Source organism: Solanum pennellii, chromosome 10 (genome assembly GCF_001406875.1).
Source record: "Solanum pennellii chromosome 10, SPENNV200".
In the NCBI taxonomy this organism is placed as follows: Eukaryota; Viridiplantae; Streptophyta; class Magnoliopsida; order Solanales; family Solanaceae; genus Solanum; species Solanum pennellii.
This window is the reverse complement of record NC_028646.1, coordinates 53,955,335-53,977,219: the sequence shown is the minus strand read 5'-3', so window position 1 is coordinate 53,977,219 and position 21,885 is coordinate 53,955,335. Positions and strand designations below refer to the sequence as shown.

At 32.5% G+C, this 21,885-nt stretch overlaps 1 protein-coding gene and 1 pseudogene across 1 annotated transcript; one reads left to right on the top strand and one right to left on the bottom strand.

Annotated features, from left to right (window-relative positions):
- The first annotated feature begins 126 nt into the window (after positions 1–126).
- LOC114074555 lies at positions 127–209 on the top strand (annotated as a pseudogene).
- Positions 210–594: 385 nt separating this feature from the next.
- On the bottom strand, positions 595–2,031 carry LOC107001902. The gene is made up of 2 exons (XM_015199854.2): positions 1,701–2,031; positions 595–1,436 (listed from the first exon to the last, which is right to left on the bottom strand). The coding sequence occupies exons 1-2, from the start codon at positions 1,884–1,886 to the stop codon at positions 783–785; spliced, it is 840 nt and encodes a 279-aa protein (XP_015055340.1). The 5' UTR covers positions 1,887–2,031; the 3' UTR covers positions 595–782.
- Positions 2,032–21,885: the final 19,854 nt, after the last annotated feature.

Below are 21,885 nucleotides of genomic sequence, written 5' to 3'. Positions count from 1 at the left end.
GTGTGTGTGTGTGTGTGTGTGTGTGTGTGTGTGTGTGTGTGTGTGTGTACCTTATTCAGACTCAAATTCGAGACCTCTGGTTATGGATAAAAGTATTCCATTCATCCCGTCACATCCTTAGTTTTTGTCCCTTCGGGGACATCCGATAAAATTGGAACGATACAGAGAAGATTAGCATGTGTATATATATATATATATAAAAGTTTTATCATCAATAAATATGTGTACTAACTAATTATAAAGTTACCAATCATAAAATGACATGTGTCAAATTTGTGTTCTCATCACTTGCCTTCAAGAGAGTGTGCAGTGTTTGTGGTGTATTTATTTCATTTTGAATTAGTTTGGGGGGTGGGGGATGGGGGTGGGGCTAATAGGTCTCTAGTTAAGTTTAGATGTGTCTCCGAGATTTCAATCATAGTCTAGAGGGTACTTATGCATTATCTTTTTTTTTTATGGTTTTATTTTTTATAATATATATATGATACATTTTGTCTATAACAATATTCCCGAAAAGTCACATCCTATAAAAAAAAGTCACAACCTTTCAAAAAAGTCGCAAGTCTTGAAAAAGTCACAACTCTTCATTTTCTATTCACTGTTTTCAAAACTCAACGACGCATATGATTTCCTTAAACAACAAAAATTAAATACTAGTTGGTAGAAAGGACAACGAATCAAAAGGTAATAATGGTAACAATAGTTTTAATTGACAACAAAAATAAGTTACTAGTTGTTGACACAATCTGCGTTTTGGACACTACTTATCCTTGCGAATAAAATCATGGTTGATCGTTATCGTTTGTACCTGATGAATCTTCCTCTGATTTCTTCCCTGATATCATATCATCGGAAGGATGTCCCACAAGCTGGATGAATTGTGGTTTTGTTGGTGAAAGAACAACGGTGTAGCTTTTATTCTCCACTTTGCGTTTGTGTTTTTTTCCAATCTTATGTGCCTCCATGACTATTTCAGAGAAGGTACCAATTTGGCATGTGTCACACCAAAATGGGAACTCTTGCTTTTCATGAGTTGTATGCTTTCTCAAGTCATTTGCACTGTCATCTATCAACAAGGATGCTGGATCATTATCGTTTATAGCTGATGATTCTTCCTCTAATTTCTCCCCGGATATGAGATCATCGCAAGGACGTTCCATAGGCTGCATAAGTTTTGGTTTCTTTGGGAGAAGACCAATACTGCAGTTTTTGTCGTCCTTGTGTTCTCTTATAGCAGCCACCTTGCGTTTGTGTTTTTTTCCTTGGAAGTGGTCATTCAGACCATCTTGACTTGTAGTACATACCTGACAAAGTTCACAATTCCACTCCGTAACATTTTTTACTGGAGCACTGCTTAATGAAGGCTTATCAACAACCTTTTCAATTAGAGTTATGACTTTTCGTTTTGCTCCAGAGAAAATAGTGTCATGCTTATCCTGTAACAATGCCAAAATAAGCACTTCTCTGAAATGTAAACAACTCGTATATGGATTAAATGAATCTACATTTGTTTTGATTAAGGAAACATATTTTGGAATACACTTTCGTGATTTAGCTCAACATTCACTCAGTTGTATAAGAATGAATGTTGTTGCCATTGATAATGTCTAGGAAACAGGTGTATAAACAGATATACTTTCAGCACAAAAAAATACACTAGAGAAAATCTTCTAATGCGGGGCAACAATAAGAACACTAACCAGCAAGATTACGCTAAGGCCAGGGGGCTGTTCTTGGGAAATCTCCACCTCTGGACTTCGATTCAATATTGAATTTGTTGATTCCCCGGCACGGTACCGAAAAGGGACCTCTGAGATCATATCCTCAAAGGCCTCAGCTTGGTTCTTCAATCTATCTCCTCCACACGTTGCTCCTTCTCTTTCCATCAGAAATTACACGAGACTTATTGAAATGCAAGAAGAAGAAGACTAGAATATCAGAATATATATGAAAAATGAGGGAAATCACTATTTATAGCAAACAAGTGTGATCTAATTCATGTTTTTTCCTAAAAGAACATCATTTTTCATAATATTTATTAAACCGCATGTTTTCTCTAATTGATGTTTTTTTTAAAAAAAAAAGAACTATATTTTTCAATAACCCCTTTTAAATTACATGTTTTCTCTAATCAATTTTTTTCCCAAAAAGAACTTCATTTTTAATTAACAACTTTAAACGACATGTTTTCTCTAATTGATGTTTTTTTCCAAAAAAGAACATTTCTCATTAACACCATTTAAACGGCATGTTGATGTTTTTTCCTAAAAAAGAACTTCATTTTTAATTAACACCTTTTAAACGGCATATTTTCTCTAATTAATGTTTTCTCCAAAAAAGAACAATTCTCATTAATTTAAACGGTATGTTTATGGTTTTTTCCTAAAAAAGAACTTTATTTTTCATCAACTCCTTTCAAATTACATGTTTTCTCTTATTGGTGTTTTTTCCTTAAAAGAACTTCATTTCTCATTAACACCTTCTAAATGACATGTTTTCTCTAATTGATATTTTTTCTTAAAAAGACTTTCATTTTTCACTAATATATGATTTTAAACGACATGTTTTCTTTAATTGATGTTTTTTATTAAAAAAGAACTTCATTTTTCATCAACACCTATTAAATTACATGTTTTCTCTAATTGACGTTTTTTCCTAAAAAGAACTTTATTCATATTTTCTCTAATTGATGTTTTTCCGTATAAAAGAACTTTATTTTTCATTAACACCTTTTAAATTACATGTTTTCTCTAATTGATATAGTTTTTCTAAAAAAAACTTCATTTTTCATTAACACCTTTTAAATTACATGTTTTCTCTATTTGTTGTTTTTTTCTTAAAAAGAACTTCATTTCTTATTAACACCTTTTAAATTACATTTTTTCTCTAATTTATTTTTGCTAAAAAATGAACTTCATTTTTCAGTAATACCTTTTAAATACATGTTTTCTCCGATTGATGTTTTTTCTTCCTAAAAAAAATACATTTCTCATTAACACTTTTTAAATTTTTTTTATATTTTATTTAAATGATGTTTTTTCCTAAAAAAAATTCTTTTTGTTTTTTAATGAGAACCAAAATCATAATTTCATTAATAACTAAAGAAAAGTACTTTTTGGAAAGCGTCCTTATTTTTATTATTAATATATGGAAAATGATCCCAAGAAGAAAAGTACAAACAAGGAGGGCTAGACCTAAAAAAGAACTTCATTTCTCATTAGAACCTTTTAAATTGCATGTCTTCTCTTTCTTTAATTGATTTTTTTTTTGCTAAAAAGAACTTTATTTCTCATGTATGTTATAAACGAACAAAAAGTGGACGACTATATTAATAAACTAAAGGAAGAACAATAGAGAAAATTTGGAGATAAAGAGAGAGAGATTGTTGTTATTACTGTGTGTCTTCTGTAAATACAATTTGATGAGTATTTATAGGCAAACCACATGTGGAAATTTGTAACAAATTCACTCCAAGCACACTTTTGCATGAGTTTATCTGTTCCAAGCATGCTAACTCCACACTTAAGCACATGACATCCATAATTTCACAACACTCCCCCTTGGATGTTCATGTAAAAGAAAAGTTGAAGGAATAAAAATGCACATAAACATTTATAATACACATTACTTGCTGCCTCATTAAAAATATTTCTAGGAAAACTCAGTGGGACAAAACCTAGATTAAAGGAAAAAAGAGTGCAACGCGTATTTTACTCCTCTGATGAAGACCATGATTTAGATTGTTAAGTTTTCGTATTCCAATCTTGTGTACCATCTTCTCAAAAGTGGAGGCTGGTAAAGATTTATTTAATAAATCTGCCGTATTATCACTCGAGCGGATTTGTTGTATATCAACATCACTGTTCTTCTGAAGATCATGATTGAAGAATAATTTTGGTGAAATATGTTTCATTCTATCCCCTTTTATTAAGCCTCACTTAATTGAGCCATGCAAGCAACATTGTCTTCAAAGTGTACTGTGGGTATCTTGACATCACACTTCAATCCACATCTTTCTTTGAAGAGGTAGGGGCAATAGATTGCTTCTTAGATCTCCATGATATAGCAGTATCTTAGTGTGTGAACATATAGCCTGTTTCAGATCGAGCTTTATGTGGGTCAGATAAATAACCTGCATCTGCATGACCAACAAGATTAGCATTATCTTTGTTAGTGTAAAACAGACCCAAATCACTAGTCCCCTTTAGATATCGTAATACATGTTTAACTCCATTCCAATGACTCTGTTTAGGGGAAGAACTATATCTTGCTAACAAATTAACAGAAAATTCTATGCCAGGTCTCTTAGCATTAGCAAGACACATAAGTGCACCAATTGCACTAAGATAGGGTACTTCAGGACCAAGGGGTTCTTCATTCTCTTCTTGAGGTCGGAATGGATCTTTACTCACTTCAAGTGATCAAACAAGCATTGGAGTACTTAATGAATTTATTTTGTCCATGTAAATCGTTTCAAAATTTTCTCAGTATAGGCAGATTGATGGATGAAGACCCCATCTGCTAAATTTACAAAGTTTTGTGTTTCCAAGGTCTTTAATCTCAAATTCTTTCTTTAGATATTCAATTGCCTTTTGGACCTCTTATGGAGTTCCAATGACATTAATGTCATCAACATAAGTAGCAAGAATAACAAATCCCGATGTTGTTTTCTTAATAAAAATACAAGGACAAATGACATCGTTTATATAATATTTTTTTATCAAGTACTCAGTGAGGCCATTGTACCACATGCGCCCTGATTGTTTCAAGCCATATAATGACTTTTGTAATATGATTGAACACATTTCCCGAGATTTTGAATTATATGCTTCACGTATTTTAAGTCCTTCAGAACTTTCGTATAAATTTCATTATCAAGTGAACCGTAAAGGTAAGCTATAACCACATCCACAAGATGAATTTCAAGATTTTCATATACAGTTAAACCGATCAGATATTGAAAAGTTATTACATCCATAACTGGTGAATATTTTTCTTCATAGTCGATACCAGGTCATTGAGATAATCCTTGTGCAACAAGGCGTGCCTTGTATCTTACAATCTCATTTATCTCATTTCTTTTTTGTACAAAGACCAATTTATAGCCAACAAATTTAATATCACTAGAGGTTTGTGTTTAGCAAGTGAATTCAATTCTGATTGAATTTCCTCTTGTCATTTTGGTCAATCACATCTTCGTCAACATTCTTCAACAGATTTAGGCTCAAGATCCTCACTGTCTTGCATAAGATTGTGTGCAACATCATATGCGAAAACATAATCTACTATGATTTTTGATCGATCTAAATTTACTCGTCACCAGTAGAACTTATTGAAAGTTCTTTATTTACTTGAGTCTCGGGTTCACGATATCTTCAGATATCTTAGAATTAATTGAATTTTAAGTCTCTTTGTGAGGTTCTTTTGTAGTGTCATTTTTCATACTTCATTTTCTAGGATTTTTATCCTTTGAACCCAATGGTCTACCAAGCTTCAGGCATATTTGTGATTAAAAAGCCGTGAAAGTTGTAGATGATCCTTTTGGGACGTCAATTTGTATAGGCACATTTACTGCAGGAATATGTGACTTTGTTATCCTTTTCAAAATTAGTAAATGAGTCTGGCATTTGATTTGCTATGCTTTGGAAATGGATGATCTTCTGGACCTCTTGTTCACACAGGGGAGCATGGATTAAAATTAGATAATGATGAAATTTTCCATGCAATTTCACTTTTAAGTTTCTTTCCCCCCCTAATTACAGAGAATTTGTTTGATCAACTCGACAATCTGCAAATCTTGCAGTGAATAAATCTCCTGTTAATGGCTCAAGATAAAGAATTAGGGAGGGTGAATCAAACCCGACATATATGCCTAACCTTCTTTGGGGACCCATCGTAGTGCGCTGAGGTGGTGCTATTGGCGCATATACAACACATCCATAAATTCGTAGATGAGCAAAATTTGGTTCATAACCATATACTAATTGTGACAGAGATTATTTATTATAATGAGTCGGTCTGAGACGAACAAGTGATGCTACATGTAAGATAGTATGACCCCAAACAATAGTGGGCAACTCAGATTTCATAAGTAGAGGTCTTGCTATCAATTGTAAGCGCTTAATAAATGACTCAGCAAGGCCATTTTGTGTATGAACATGAGCTACAAGATGTTCGACTTTTATCCCTACTGATAAACAATAAGCATCAAAAGTTTGGGATGTGAATTCTCCAGCATTATCAAGGCGAATGCCTTAATGAGATAATCTGGAAATTGCACTGTTAATCGTATCATTTGTGTCAAAAATTTTACAAACACCAGGTTGCGAGATGATAAAAGCACACATGATGCTATCTTGAAGATGCGTCTATTAGGACCATCAAATATCTAAACAACTCACTAGATGGGTGAATAGGTCCATATTTGTCCCCATGTATACATTCTAAAAATTGAAGGGATTCAATGTTAATCTTCTGATGACCCAGTAATCAATTTGCCTTGACAGCCAGCAGGACATGAAAACTCATCACACGTAAGAATCTTTAAGTTTTTTAATGGATATCCATTTGATTTTTCAATGATTCGTCTCATCATTATTAATCCAGGATGACCTATTCAGTCATGCCAAATCACAAAAGTTTTCAAGTCAGTAAACTTCTTATTTAAGATAGAGTGTGCTTCAATTGCACTTATTTTTGCATAATATAAACCAGAAGATAAAGTTTATAATTTCTCTAACCCGTATTTCTGGTCAGAGACAACCTTGGTAATACCAAGTTATTCAACATTCATTTCATTTATTATATCAACATGATATCCATTTAGGCGAATATCTTTAAAACTTAATAGGTTTCTTGGGGGTTTAGAAGAGAACAATGCATCTTTTATAACAAGTTTTGTCCCCTTAGGCATAAATATAGTAGTTCTTCCGGAGCCATCTATTAAGTTCTAATTACTAAAAATTGTAGTAACATTTGCTTTCCTTCTAAGTAAGTAGGAGAAGTATTTCTCATCTTTGAATATGGCGTGTGTTTTTCCAGTATCAATTACACAAATATATTCATTATTGATCATTGATCCAAACAAAATTTAAGAGGCATCCATATACTCTTCAAGATAAAAGATATAAACGAAGTAAACATTATAATATTATTACTAAACAAAAACATTAGATGATCTATTTTCCTTCGGGATTCTCAAAGAAATCTGCTACATCTAGATGTCTGGGTTCAACATTATGTTCAGAGATAAAGTTGGCTTATGCGTTAGTTTTCACCTCCTTCAGCGAAGCTTGATATAACTCAATTAGGTGCCTTGGCGTATGACATGTATGTGACCAATGCCTTTTTCCACCACATCGATACCATTTGTTGTCTGAATTTTTCTTCTATACCACTTCATGCTTTTAATCCCTCTTTTTACACTGCTGGTGCTGAAGGTTATTATTTACTGCAAGACGATCCCCATGATTAAATTTTATTCCTCGACCAAGACCACGACCATGGCTGGGGCCACGACCTTTTCCACACCTAGATTGGTGAAAATTTATCGTAGTTACTTCAGGAAATGACATAGAACCAGTAGGTTGACTTTCATGGTTTTTCATGAGTAAGTCGTTATATTGTTCAGCAACAAGGAGATGTGAAATTACATCTGAATATCCATCTCTCAATACTACTGCTGCAGTAGCATACTCGAGCCAGGGAAAGTGGAAAATGTTTTCTCCAGCATATCATGGTCAGTTATATTTTCTCCGCAATTTTAATTGTGAGAAAATTTTAAACATGGTGGAGTTATACTCATTGATATATTTTTAAAATCTTGAAGTCTCAAATGGATCCAGTAATAACGTGCCTGTGGAAGGACGAGCAATTTCAGGTGGTCATATCTATCTTTTAAATTGTTCCACAAAACCAGAGGATCTTTAACAGTGAAATATTCCATTTTCAAACCCTCATCAAGGTGATGATGGAGAAATATCATTGCCTTAGCACGATTTTGATTAGATGCTTTATTATTTTATTTAATGGTGTATGCTAGACCCATCGCATCAAGATGAATTTCTGCATCGAGTACCCATGATAGATAACCTTTCCCGATATATCTAAGGTAAGAAATTCATGTTTAAAAAGATTAGACATTATTTAAAAAAGGAAAATTTAAAACTTCAAGGCTTTTAAAGTATTTACTTGAACTGACAGAGACTCGTGCTGATAACGTGTTATAAAAGAACTAAAAGTGGCCAACTATATTAATAAAATAAAGGAAGAACAACAGAGAAAATATGTGCATGAAGAGAGAGAGATTGTTGTTATTACTGTGTATCTTATGTAAATACATTTGATTAGTATTTATGGGCAAGCCACATGTGGAAATTTTTGGCAATTTATGGCAAATGCATTCCAAGATCACTTACATGCGTTAATCCGTTCCAAGCATTCTAACTCCACACTTAAGCACATGACATCTACAATTTCATAACAATTTAGACCTTTTTAAAAATTCAACAATATCACATCATAAAGCTTAGTAGTGATTCTTAGGGCTGGACATAAAATATCAAAAATTGAATTATCTGACAAAAGTTTTTGATAATCTAGTATTAATAATACGGTATTTGGTATGACATTCATGTAATGATTGGGTTCCATCGTTATAGAAAATTCAACGGAGAAATTTTTGGGGTCGGAAAATTTTTCGTAGTGACTTGAAATTTTCTAGCCTAATATAGATTTGGATAAAAAAATTTTTAGCCTAATATAGATTTGGATAAAATCGGTGTAATTGAAGTCTAGGAAAATATGGTAACAATTGTGTGAGTTAATTATGAATTTGATCACATGAATAGATAGATAAGTCGTTAAAAAAGGCGTACGACTTTACGAAATTAAATTCGAGTGAGTAGAATTCCGCAATTGATCTTAGTTTGAACGGGTAGTTTCTGAGTGTCGTCAGTTGAATGTGTGTTGTGAAATGTGTCTCGCATATATATTAATTTTTAATACTGATTCTGTGAAAGCCGCTAAGGTGGGATTTTTTCCGCTAAAGCAGGGCGTGTAACTAATTAGATATAGGCTTAAGAAAACCCAAAATTGTTAAAATTCTTATGAAAATATAAGGAGAAGGGAACTAGAGTTCAAAATTGATGATTGGGTTTTCTTAGCATTAGTAACCTCTCCTTGGGGTTGCACATCCAGTGCATTGGGTAACTCTTGTTCCTCAACATTTCTTCTGGTAGATCGTCCTCTTACTGATCTTCGTGGAGGCATGATGATCTGAAACACGCGCAAGCACGAATTAGTAAGGGACTTTTTAGAGATAAACTCTAATGCAAGAAAAGAATGTGAAAAGGTGAGATGTTCCTAAATGTTGTAGCCTCCTAATCATAGATGTGGCATACTTCACACTGATTAATAAGATTCGACAGACACAACTATATAGAATCCCTAGGACTCTTGAACTCTGTACTCTAATACAAAGTTTTTCACGTCTCGAGCCTACACCTTGGGCAGGACTGGCACTCGGTGACCATTGCTGGCTTCGAGGGAACCCTTGGTCTGACTTACTTAACTCAGTAGAAGACTTAACTCAACTTAATATGAACAGTAAGAACATTCTCAAGGGAAAATAATCAAAATAAAATGATGCAGCCAAAATGGCACTTTAATATCAAAGTTAAAACAACTGTAATTTAGGACAAAAGAGACATCAGCTGAACAATCTAACTAACTATATGTCTATGAAACCTCTAATAACTGAGATGGATGTTGGAACAGACTCCACAACATCCTAATGAACTAAACTAGAAAGCAATAAAATGGATCCTCCGTAAAGCAAAGAAGCTCACCAACTGACTGTGGAGTGCTCTATTAGATCAACGAAGCTATGGATGTCGATCCTCGTTACCTGCGTCTGCATCATGATATGATGCAGGCCAACTGACATCAGTACATTGAATGTACGCATATGTGAGTTGGAAATCTAAACAACACTTTAAGCTTGAAAATGAGTAATAAGAACACTTACCTTGTCTCTACTTAACTCATGATCTACTACCTCTTATTCAATATACGCAGTTTAAAAGTAATTGCAATATAAAGAAATGCTGACTGAAAATATGCTGTAAACTTTGAATGTATACAAGTATACAAATAATATCTTATATGTATATAGAAATACAAATAACTGATGTATATGAAACTACAATACTTATATGGGAGCTTCTCTAACCAACAACCATCACTTAAGAGCTATAGAGATGATACATCGTTACTCGCCCACGCTGCGCGACCATCCTAACCTTGCCAGGGTATAGGATCTAAACTGCCAAATGGATCCACGAGTAAACTGTGAAAAATATTCATCTAAAAAGTATGACCCTTTTCTACCCATGATGGCTACATGGTTTTCATGGAGACTTGAGTTAATCTGAAACTTGCATCCCTACATCGGTGCTCAATACTTCTCCCAAAAATATAATGACTCTTACGTTTTTAAAACATACTAATTCTATGGTTTGATACTAGTGCTCAAAACATAGCTTTTATAGCTCACTTGGAAATCATAGTTTCCCTGCTTCATTTCATAAAACTTACCTCTGTCTGAAAACTAGCGCGAAGGCTCTTTACTTGTTTAAATGTGAAAACATTTGTAACTCATAGCGATTACTTAGTCCCCTTATAAATTTTGAGAATGAACTCAACTCTAAACTCTTACTTAACCTATAACTTGAGCCGTAGAACAAATTTTAATAGTTTTGTTAAAGACTCTTGGAAACTTTAGGAACTCACTTTGACTTTCTTCTTAACTTTTAGACTTTGTATCATAACTTCTTTGACTTTGATCTTAACTTTCCTTGAATTGGATTATGGATTCAAGGATCATGATCTCATATTTATTGATGATTTAATGATGTTTAGATGTACTTTAGTGTGTTGCAATCAACTAGGAATGATATATACATCACTTAGGAACTAGTACGAAAATATGGGGGAGAAATGAGAACTCCAGGTGACCCTGGCGCTCTGAGAGGTGCGGAGTGCCAGAGCCTCACGGACAGAGTCTGTCCTTAGGCTCTTAGGCTAGGGCCGCGCGCCAGAGCCTGACGGACAGAGTTTGTCCTCAGGCGCTCTGGTAGGTGCGGCGCCCCAGGGCCTGTTAGATGAGTTTCAGACTTTTCTTCTCCGATTTTCAAGTCTAAGCCTACCAAAATTCCATGGATCCTTACCCAAACACTTGGGATCACTAAATAATTCATTACCCAATAGTTTATACTCATAAAACATCCCGAAAACACGAATCAATTAAACTAGAACATGCTAAAGCCCATTCAATCATGAATTCGATAATTGTTCATCAAAATATCAAATTTCATCATCCAATCTACTCTAAATTGCTGAATCGAATCAAATAGGTGTGTGAGTAGAAGAACCCAACACAAAAAGATCTCATATACCTTAAAGGGATTACCCTAGACGAAATCCACCTAACAATTCTTGAAGAATTCTTGATCTTTCTCTTCTCTTCTCTTTTTCTCCAGAACCCTTAGCATTCTCAACTTTGTTAAAACTTAATTTGGACTTAGTTTTACCCTTAATAAATCCCTAAAAATGAGTTAGGAAATACTAGGGTGAAAAGACTATTTTACCTTTAGTAAAATCTCGATTGGACTTTCCTCTGCCGAACAAACCCAACTTCTGGAAGACACATCTCCCTCATACGATGTTGAAAATTTGCAAACTTTACACCGTTGAAAAGATCTTCCCAAGGGATTTCTAACCATATAAATAACTCACTCTAACTCCGCCTAAGATGGGAGTTATGGTCGTTTAATGACCAAAACTCACTTCTAAAATCTGGAAATTTTCCAAATTTCCCTATTTACTTCCAAAAATGATAATTCTTGGTTTCTTAGCTTATTCTTAGTTATCTCAAATAATGAGATGTTGCACTTCTATTGCAAGTAAATATTGGTTTTCAAGTCCTTGATCATCAGATTCTTCACCAGATGAATTCCCCGTTACCGCAAAAGCCTATTTCATAGATAAAATAACCTCTTGATTGCTTATTCTATGATTTTAAGGAATGTGTTGATTGTTCCTGATCTCTTTTTCCTTTTCTGGTTTGTTCCTTTCGTATTCCAGAGTCCACAAGGAATTAAACTTGATGAAATGATCTATGGTTTTGCATTTGTCGCAAAATTGTTCTTTGATGTCTTTGTCCGTCATCTTCTGAGGATATCTCAAATGATCTAGGCTTCTGCATTTGTTGGAACCTTCGTTATTACATAAATATTCTCTTGCTAGGAATCATCATTTTCTGTTTCTTTGAGGAATAGGTTCTTATTTTTCCTTTTGTCACTTATTTTCTTTTCTTGATTATTTTTAAGCTCATAGGTTATGAAATTTCCAAAAATCTCATCCATCATCATAGTTTCTAGGTCACACGCTTCAGTAATTGCTTCAACTTTGCTTTCCAATGTCACAGGGCCAAGGTAGAATCTCTGTCATACTAACGAAAAGGCAGAATCTATTAATGTTATCGTATCAAACATCTCTAATAGAAAACGTTAATGACATAAATCCAGCACAAAAATATGTAACCAATCATGTAAACCAAAATTATTTTTTTATTTGAGTTATGCGAACTTCACTTTTTAAAAAAGGTTGAATTATCTATATAATAGTTTATGATTTCTACACATATAACTGTGTGCACTTCTGATTTTTCATTTTCATCTATTTATTTTTGACAAAATAATAATATGTGTCATGACCTAAAATGGATTAATGATACTCAAATTATCCCACCTAGACAAAGTCAGCCTAAAACCCAATGCGGAAGTAAAGCGAGAATAAAAGTCAAATACTATAAAATAATGTGGAAATGCTTAATTAACTTAAATATACCCTCCAAACTTGATTGTCACATTCACAAATCTCTAATGTATTACAATAGATTTGAAAGAAATAAACAATTACAATAGATTTGAAAGAGATAAACAAGTCTCAAATGATGTTGTCACTAGAGTAGAGAAAGATAATAAGTAGGATTAAAGAGGTCTGCTCAAGTGACAATCAGCTACGCAGAAAATCTCCATAGGAAGCCTCGGACAAGAAAATAAAAGAGAATATCATGAAGATCCGAGCACATAACTTACACAAATGTAGGTACGACTTGTTAGGATTTTGCCCTAAATTTCTTTCCTTATTTGAAGTTTATTTTTTCCTAAAAGAAAAGAAAAAGCATTATCAGAAAAATTATAACTCTTCGTGAAATAAAAATATAATATTCTTCCATATTTGATTCATTCTTTTGTTAGATAAAAAGTTTGAAGATCTATAAATTGAAAATCCGTATTCTCATAATAACAACAATAGCATCCCTAATGTAGACCTTTAAGAGTTTAGTTTATGGGGAGATTCTTCTTTCTATACTTTTAATGTTTTTTTAATTTATTTTTAAATATGTAGGCCAAGTTGTCAAATCAAATACTAATATTTTGATTTTTTAGGATAAGTTTTCGTCATTTGAATTATCAACCATATGATATGAAATTGTAATCTTCCGCATGACTCCCCAATAACTTTTCTATGACATTTCGTAAACCAAAATAGCTAGGGTTAAACATTGAAACTAAAAATAGTTAATTTTTGAAAGAATAGGAGAAATCTGAAAATTTTCCCAAGTGTAAAAGTAAATTTTTGGTCATTTTCAAATGACAGCAACTTCTAGCTCGGGATGATTTAGAGTCAGTTATTTAGATTATTGGACAGACCTTGGAGAGATATTACCAACGCCACCGAGTTTACGCATCTTTGATGTCGTATGAGGGAGAAATGCCTATCAGAAGTTGGGATGTTTGATTGAGGAAAGGTCCCATCCGGGTATTAGTAAGGGTAAAGTGGTCTTTTCACACTACTATTTCCTAATTTGTTTTAAGGGTGTATTAGGGGGGTATAAAAGTAAGCCTTAATTCAGTTTTAGAAATGTTGAATACGCTTAGGGCTTGGGAGAAAAGAGAAGAGAAGAAGGAGAAAGGAGAAAAAGGCCAATAATTCACCAAGAACGCCAAGACCTTCAAGTGGAACTCGTCGGGGGTGACCCCTATCGAGGTATGTGGGATCCTTCGTGTTGGATTATTCACCCACACGTCAATTTGTGCAGTTTAGTAATTCATGAGTTGATTTAATGCTAGAAGTTAAGTTCTTGAAGAAAAGTCTTGAACTTATTGATAAAATTGTTGGATACAATTGTTGGTAGAATTCTTTTTTCTCCAGGTTATTTTGAGTTAAATTAGGTGGTTATTGGGAGTACCAATAGTCCCAGAATTTTAGTGAAAGAACTAGGCAGGTTTAGAGATAAAAAACGAGTTGAAAAATTCATGAAACATACCTGGTTAAGGGAAAGCGTGCCCACCAAAATTTGGCCGCAGTTAACTAAGGCCTGGCGCGGCGCGCCACTAGTGCGCCAGAATCAAGCCTCAGTCAATTGAGGCTAGCGCGTCACGCGACCAATACGCCTAACCCGACGTTTTTTGTTCAATTTTTGTAGTTAGTCCTCTTATGTCCTTCCAAGATACATTAACACCTTCCAGTGATTCTAATTACTTCGAATATTTCTTAACACCTAGAAATCACTAAAGAACTAAAGTCACAACCTTGAATCCATAATGCATTCAAGGAAAGATAAGATCAAAGTCAAGAAGTTGAGAAGTCAAGTCTAAAGCTATGAAGTAGGTTAAAGTAAAGTTTCTTAAAATTTCCAAGAGTCTATTTAAACATTTTAACTTCGTTTAAAGGCTCAAGTTTAGAGTTAAAGAAAGAGTTAAGGTTGAAGTCTTTCTTTCAAAAGATATAAGGGAACTAAGTATTCCCTAAGGAGTTGAGTAAGATCAAAAGTTTCAAGTCGAGTAAAGGGTAAAGAGTTGAGTTCATTTCTCAAAAGATACAGGGGAACTAAGTATCCCCTAGAAAGTCTATAAATGTTTCCACATTAAGTTAATAGGAAATTAAGATTTTCCAATAGAGTTTTGAACAAGAAAAAAGAAAACAGATTCCAAGAGGGCTTTTTAAAGCTAAAAAGGGTTGAGCAAATTATCTCAACCTAGACGAAGGAGGTTAATTTACAAGAATTAGCTAAAGTATATTTTGGTATTAGTATTGAGCACTGATGTGGGGATGAGATTTCATATTAACTCAGGTCTCCATGTAAACCATGTAGCCATCATGGGTATTAACGAGTCATACTTTTTAGATGATCACGTAAGTTTCGGAAGTGGATTCACTAGGTTGAGGATGTTCTATGCGATGACAAAATATAAGACAGTTCTGGCAGCGTGGGCGAGACGTTGTATCACCACTTAGGCTCATAGTGTTGGTTGTCGGTTTGAGTAACTACCACAGAACTATATTACTTTCATATATAAGTAAAGTTGAGTTTGCTATTGCATTTTTTTATGAACTAAGTTGTTTTACTATTTTACAAGATTTATAGATGTCAAATGTGTTTTAAATTGCTTTATATACATTTGCTGAGTTAATTACTTCTTAAGTTGAGTAGAGACGAGGTAAGTTCATCTTATTCTCATAAAGCTTAAGTTGTTGTCAGTTTTCCAACTGGAATACTCGTACATTCAATGTACAGATGCCAGTTGGACTGCATCATCTTATGATGTAGACACAAGTAACCAAGATAAAAACCTAGCGCCTCGTTGATCCAGTTTAGCATTCGGAGTCAGTGGTGAGCCTCCTTGCTTCAGGAGGTCCCTTTATTTATTTCAGTATTTTCTTTATAGAATGGTGAGGGGTTTGTCCCAACATTCATCCTAGTTATTATAGAGTCTTCATAGATAGATAGTCAGATAGTCAGTTTGAGTCTCTTCCTTGAATTGCAGATGTTTTGCTATGAGAACTTAAGTGTCATTTTGGCAAGACTATTATGTTTCAAATATTTCTTTTAAGAATGTTTTTATTTCATAATTGAGTTAAGTTAAGTCTTCCACTGAGTTAAGTAAGTCAGACCAAGGGTTTTCTCATGACCAATAATGGTCATTGGGTGTCGGCCACGTCCAGGATGTAGGTTCGGGGCGTGACATTTTCAACCCAACAAGTGGTATCAGAGCACATGGTCTAATGATCCCATGATCCAATGGTTCATCGAGTTTGAATATGCATTCAAGTGGTTTCAAACCAATTTGCAACAAATTTAATATAATGAAGATTTATTCCCACTACATTTGGAGAAGAAGTTTTAAACCATATTTTTAACATTCCTGCTGCAACAATTTTAGCCTTGCATATCTATTCTTATTTTTTTCTTTACTTTCGTTTTAATGTTGATTTCTTCAATAATTTATCATTTCGTGAATAATTCATTCACCAGAGATTCTTCATTTATGTGATAATGACAAGTAATCAATTCATATTGGAATATTGCTAATATTTTTAGGAATCTATTTTTCCATTATTTTTAATGTATGGATATTAGTAAAAAATAATTTGCAAGTTTAATACAATTATTATGTATGACATCACGAAACGCGGATAAATTACCTAGTTTTAAAAATAAAAATAAATATTTTAAAACCTTTTTTAATACATATAGTATAAGCCTTATTTTTAACCATGGAAAGCACTAGTGATGAAGACTACGTGAAGAATAAGATTATCATGCGTGTGAAGACGGTGGATCAAGTTTTGTGAAGAAAATCCAGCAGAAATGGGAGATTTGTTAGGGTTTTGCCCCGATTTTCTTACCTTTTTTTAAGTTTATTTTTCCTTAAGGAAAAGACAATATAGTACCATAAATGTATTTATTTTTCTGGAAAGAAAAATATAACATTCTTTGAGAAAAATTTAATAGATCAATACGCTGAAGATTTCTAATCTCATAAAGAACAATAGTATCCACAATATAGTCATTTAGAGACTTTTGTTCATGGCGAGATTCTCTCTGCATTTTTAATGTTTTTTTAATATGTAAACCAATTGGACAAATTCCATATAATGAATTTTTTAGTGTAAGTTTTCATCAACTTATTTATCAACCATATGATATGCAATTGTAAGCTTTCGCATAACTCCATAATCATTTTCAAACCCAACACTCAGCAAGTGAAGTCTTAAACACAAGTTAAGAATATAGAATATGGGTACTCCTACCACCCTATGAAATCCTCCACAACTAAAACCTTGATCCAATTATACCAACAAAATACAATGGACTAATCCAATTTTATACTCACTTTCTTAGTAAAATCCTTAATTTCCTTCACACAAGTATATTCCTTGGACTTCTTTTTACTTATAATCTTGTCATTTCGATATCAATCTAATTATTTGGATCTTATGATGAAATTACCAATCCTAATTGAATACGTGAAATACACTTCACAACCTAAACACATTAATACCTTAACAAAGATCCACCACTATAGTTATCTTTTAAAACCATTTTAACCCAAGTTTTTGTAGTAACAAACTAGTTGGTTCTTAAATATGAATGGAACATCGAATATTATTTTATGACCGTATGGTACAAGTATTCCATAGCTAGTTAGTATTTATACTTGAAAACTGGCGTATCGGTCATAAATAATAATTGTATTGAACTTGCCAATAATTATTTTCCTAATTTCCATACATTAAAAATAATGGAAAAATAAGTTCTTAAAAAATATTAGCAACGTTCCAACATGAATTTAATTATTTGTCGCTATCGCATAACTCAAGAACCTCTACTGAATGAATTAATCATTAAATAATAAATCATTGGTTCTTTAATCAACATTAAAAGGATAATAAAGAAGTAAATAAGAATATATATACGAAGGCATTTTCTAATAAAAAGAAACATTTAAGTTGCATAGTGATATATGTCTTAGGAGAAAATTCAAAAATGTTAACATATTTAAAAAGAAAATCACACTCGAACATGAAAGCAATTAAAACTTTTGAATTTTGCATTATTAATTTCTTCAATTGATAAGTGAGAAATTTTATATCTACGTAAAAATAGATAATATGTTAGGTTATATAATTTTTTTTCTAATATACGTACATTGAAAATAATGAAAAAAGAGGTTCTTAAAAGATATGAGCAATGTTCTTCCAACATGAATTTAATTATTTGTCGTTATCATAACTCAAGAACCTTTACTGAATGAATTAATCACTGAATAACAAATCATTGGTTCTTTAATCAATATTCAAAGGAAAATAAAGAAGAAAATAAGAATATATACACAAGGACATTTCCTAATTTAAAGAAACATTTAAGTTGCATAAATTATACAATTGTGATATATGTCTTAGGAGAAAATTCAAAAATGTTAACATATTTAAAAAGGAAACCACGCTCGAACATGAAAGCAATTAAAACTTTTGATCTTGCAAAATTAATTTCTTCGATTGATAAGTGAGAAATTTCATGTCTATGTAAAAATAAATAATATGTAAGGTTAAATATAGTGATTTTAAATTATAGAATTAAATATCGAATATCAATTTGGAACTGAGTACAATAATAATTTTCTGCGCAATGAATATACGTACAATATGTGTACATGTTATATCCAACCGGAGACAATAACTTTGAAAAAACATAAACAATAGAGCTTAAAATATGCACTCAAAAACAACAATTAATAGCATCAACATAAAATAATGAGTGTAAAGAGACATACCAGGATATTTAAAAATAGAATGAAATAGAAAGAAAAAAATCGTGTCCACTTAATGCACAATATCCCCTTTAAGAAAACTATTCCCCTCCAATATAAGAGGTTTAAAGAATTGCATCCTCGCAGGATGGAACTATTCACAAACTTATTGATGCAAAAACAACGGTGTTAGTAATTTTCTCAACATGAGCAAAGTACACGAGTATATTAAATTTTGCGCATGTAGAAGAAGAAGATCAGAATTTTTGTTGTTTAAAATGCGAGGAAATCCCACTATTTATAGGCAACAAAAGGTAGTGTGAACAAATTCTTATTGTGCCTTATCAGAAAGGTTCCAACTATTTGAAAAGTTACAACCCTTCTGAAAGTTCACAACATTCCATAAAAGTCACAACTTTTAATAAGTCACAACTTTTCATTAAAGTCACAACTTTTCATTAAAGTCACAACTTTTGATAAAAGTGGCAACTCTTCATTAAAGTCATAACTTTTATTAAAATTACAATTTTTTATAGAAGTCGCAACTCTTCATTAAAGTCGCAACTTTTCATTAAAGTCAGATCTTTTCATAAAAGTTACAATTTTTTATAAAAGTCGCAACTCTTCATTAAAGTCGCAACTTTTCATTATGAAAGAGAAAGGTTTGTTTTGAAAATAAATAAATTTAAACGGAATCTTGCTTTTGGTGGAGCCACGTAGGCTGGCCTATGGTTCTCTTTATATAAATATATGACCATTAGGCAAAAAGTTAAATTACCCTTTTATTTCTACATTAAATTAAATTTTTACATACTTTGGGTAAGTGAGATGAAAACTCTCTTCTTCCTTTCATTGTCATTTCACTTAATTATGTTATGTAAGTTGATCATCGAAAAGGTGCTATATTTATCTTTTTGTCAATAAATTTATTCCGTTTGCTTTATAAGAGCTCAATTTTTCATGTTTCATATCATACCTAGCTAGATACAATCTTTGGAAGAAAATTATTTTAGATAATAATGATGGTCATATCCAAGTATTATGTGGATTACCTAATTTTTTTATTGCATTCACCTAAGTACCAGCACAAAGTGTACCAAAAAAAAGCATCCACGTTAGTGATGTTTACGTGCCCTTTTTTACATTTAGAGTCAGAGTTCCTTGATACGCCACATATCATCAGATGCTACATTATCTTCATTAATTTTACATACTTCAACATATCTTATTTTCCAAACAAATAACTGAAAGTTATATGAACAGAATTAGTCGTCATCCTTTATTTGTATAGAAAAAACTTATTTTTAGATATTTTAGTCTAGAAGACTATATTTGAAATCCTTCTTTTCGATTATTTTTGGATGCAAAAGTAAGTTTCATAGAGAAACATATTAAATACAAGCTTTATCGTATTTATAAAAATATATTGTGATAAATATTTTTATCGACATGAGATCAGACTTGCATAAATTTAGATCGTAATAGAAGATAAACGTGCAACACACGTTTCAAGAACTAGTTTAGGTATAAATAGAGAACCTTTCTCTAACTTTTTAATATAATTTTTTTGAAACCTTCTATTGTTCTTTTGGCACTTTAAAAAAACTCATGTGATTTAACGTTGTCGAGTGAGTTCACTGTTCACTGGAGCTTGTGTTACCACTATTCTGCAGGAATGTATTTCGTTATCTCGAGTACATTGAAGACAATATAATTTCCGAAAAAACATTCCGTAAATTCACAATCAACTTCACCTTTTGACTTACGGTATGTCTAAAGTAATGTCACTCAATCTGCTTAAAGCATGAAGAAAAAGTGCACAAGAATTTTAGCAAATTCCACTTATTTACCAATTGGGTAGTTACAGATTTTTTTTAATTACTTAAAAAATAGGTGCATGCATTGCCTATAAATAAGTGAAATTAATTAACTGAAAAACTCTTTATATTATCGTTGTTGGAATTAATGTATCAATGTTTAGTCTTCCAAAATTATCTCTTATTTTTCAATAAGTCTCTTGAGAATTTTGTAGTACATGTATCTAGTAAATTGTGATACATGTATTTAGTTATTTGTGAAAGACTTTTTATTTTCTATTTTGAGTAGTATAAATAGTGATGTAGTTGATTATTGTAATCATCTCAAGTTGCCTTAAATATCCTATAATAAACTTGAGCATTCTCTAAAGATACTATTTTCCTTCCATATTTACTACAAATTGGTATCAAGAGCAAATTTCGTTTTCAATCGGGGGTTAGGTGAAGAAAAAAAAATGGCATCCAAAACAAATGAAGGTGCTAATTCTTCAATTGTTCTTACTCCATTTTTTGATGGAACTGATTTTGAATACTGGAAGATAAGAATGAGAACACATTTGAAAGCTGAAGTTTTGTGGACTGTTATTGCAAATGACTTTGAAGAGCCAGACAACGATGGTGATCATACAACAACAGAGATGACAAATCTTGAGGCTAAGTATCCTCAAGATGCAAAAGCCTTGAGAAAAATCCACATGGGAGTCTCAAGAGCATAATTTGCAAAAATTGCTACTTGTGAGACTGCAAAAGAAGCTTGAGATTCTCTGGAAATTGAGGTGTATGGTGATGAAAAGGTATGCACTATAAATCTTCAAACTCCTAGAAGAGAGTTTCAAAATTTGAAAATGATAGAATTTGAAAAAATTGATGAATATTGCACAAGAGTCATGAATATTGTTAATGAAATGAGAAATCATGGTGATACATTTTCTGACCAACAAGTTGTGGAAAAGATTCTAATTAGTGCCACAGAAAAGTATGAGTACATTGTTGCTATCACTGAGGAAACGAAAGATCTTTCTAAGCTTTCTATCAAAGAGATAGTTGGATCATTTCATACGCACGAGAAGCAAAGATTTTTTTTGTGAAAATCAACCCAAAGAGATGGCTTTCTAGTCTAAAACAAATGAGAATTCTCAAAATTTCTCAAAAAAATCAACAAAAGAAGAATTACAAGCCAAAAAAGAAGCATGATCATGATGGTTCTTCCAAGAAGGTTGAAGAGAAAGGTGAGAAAAACTCTAGTCTTTTTTGTAAAGTTTGCAAAAAGAGTAATCACAATGCAAAAAAATATTGGCATAAAGGCAAGCCCCAATGTATCTTTTGTAAAAAGTTTGGCCACGTTGAAAAGGATTGTTGGCACAAGAAACGGGAGCAAGCAAATTTTTGTGAAAAAAGGAGGAAGA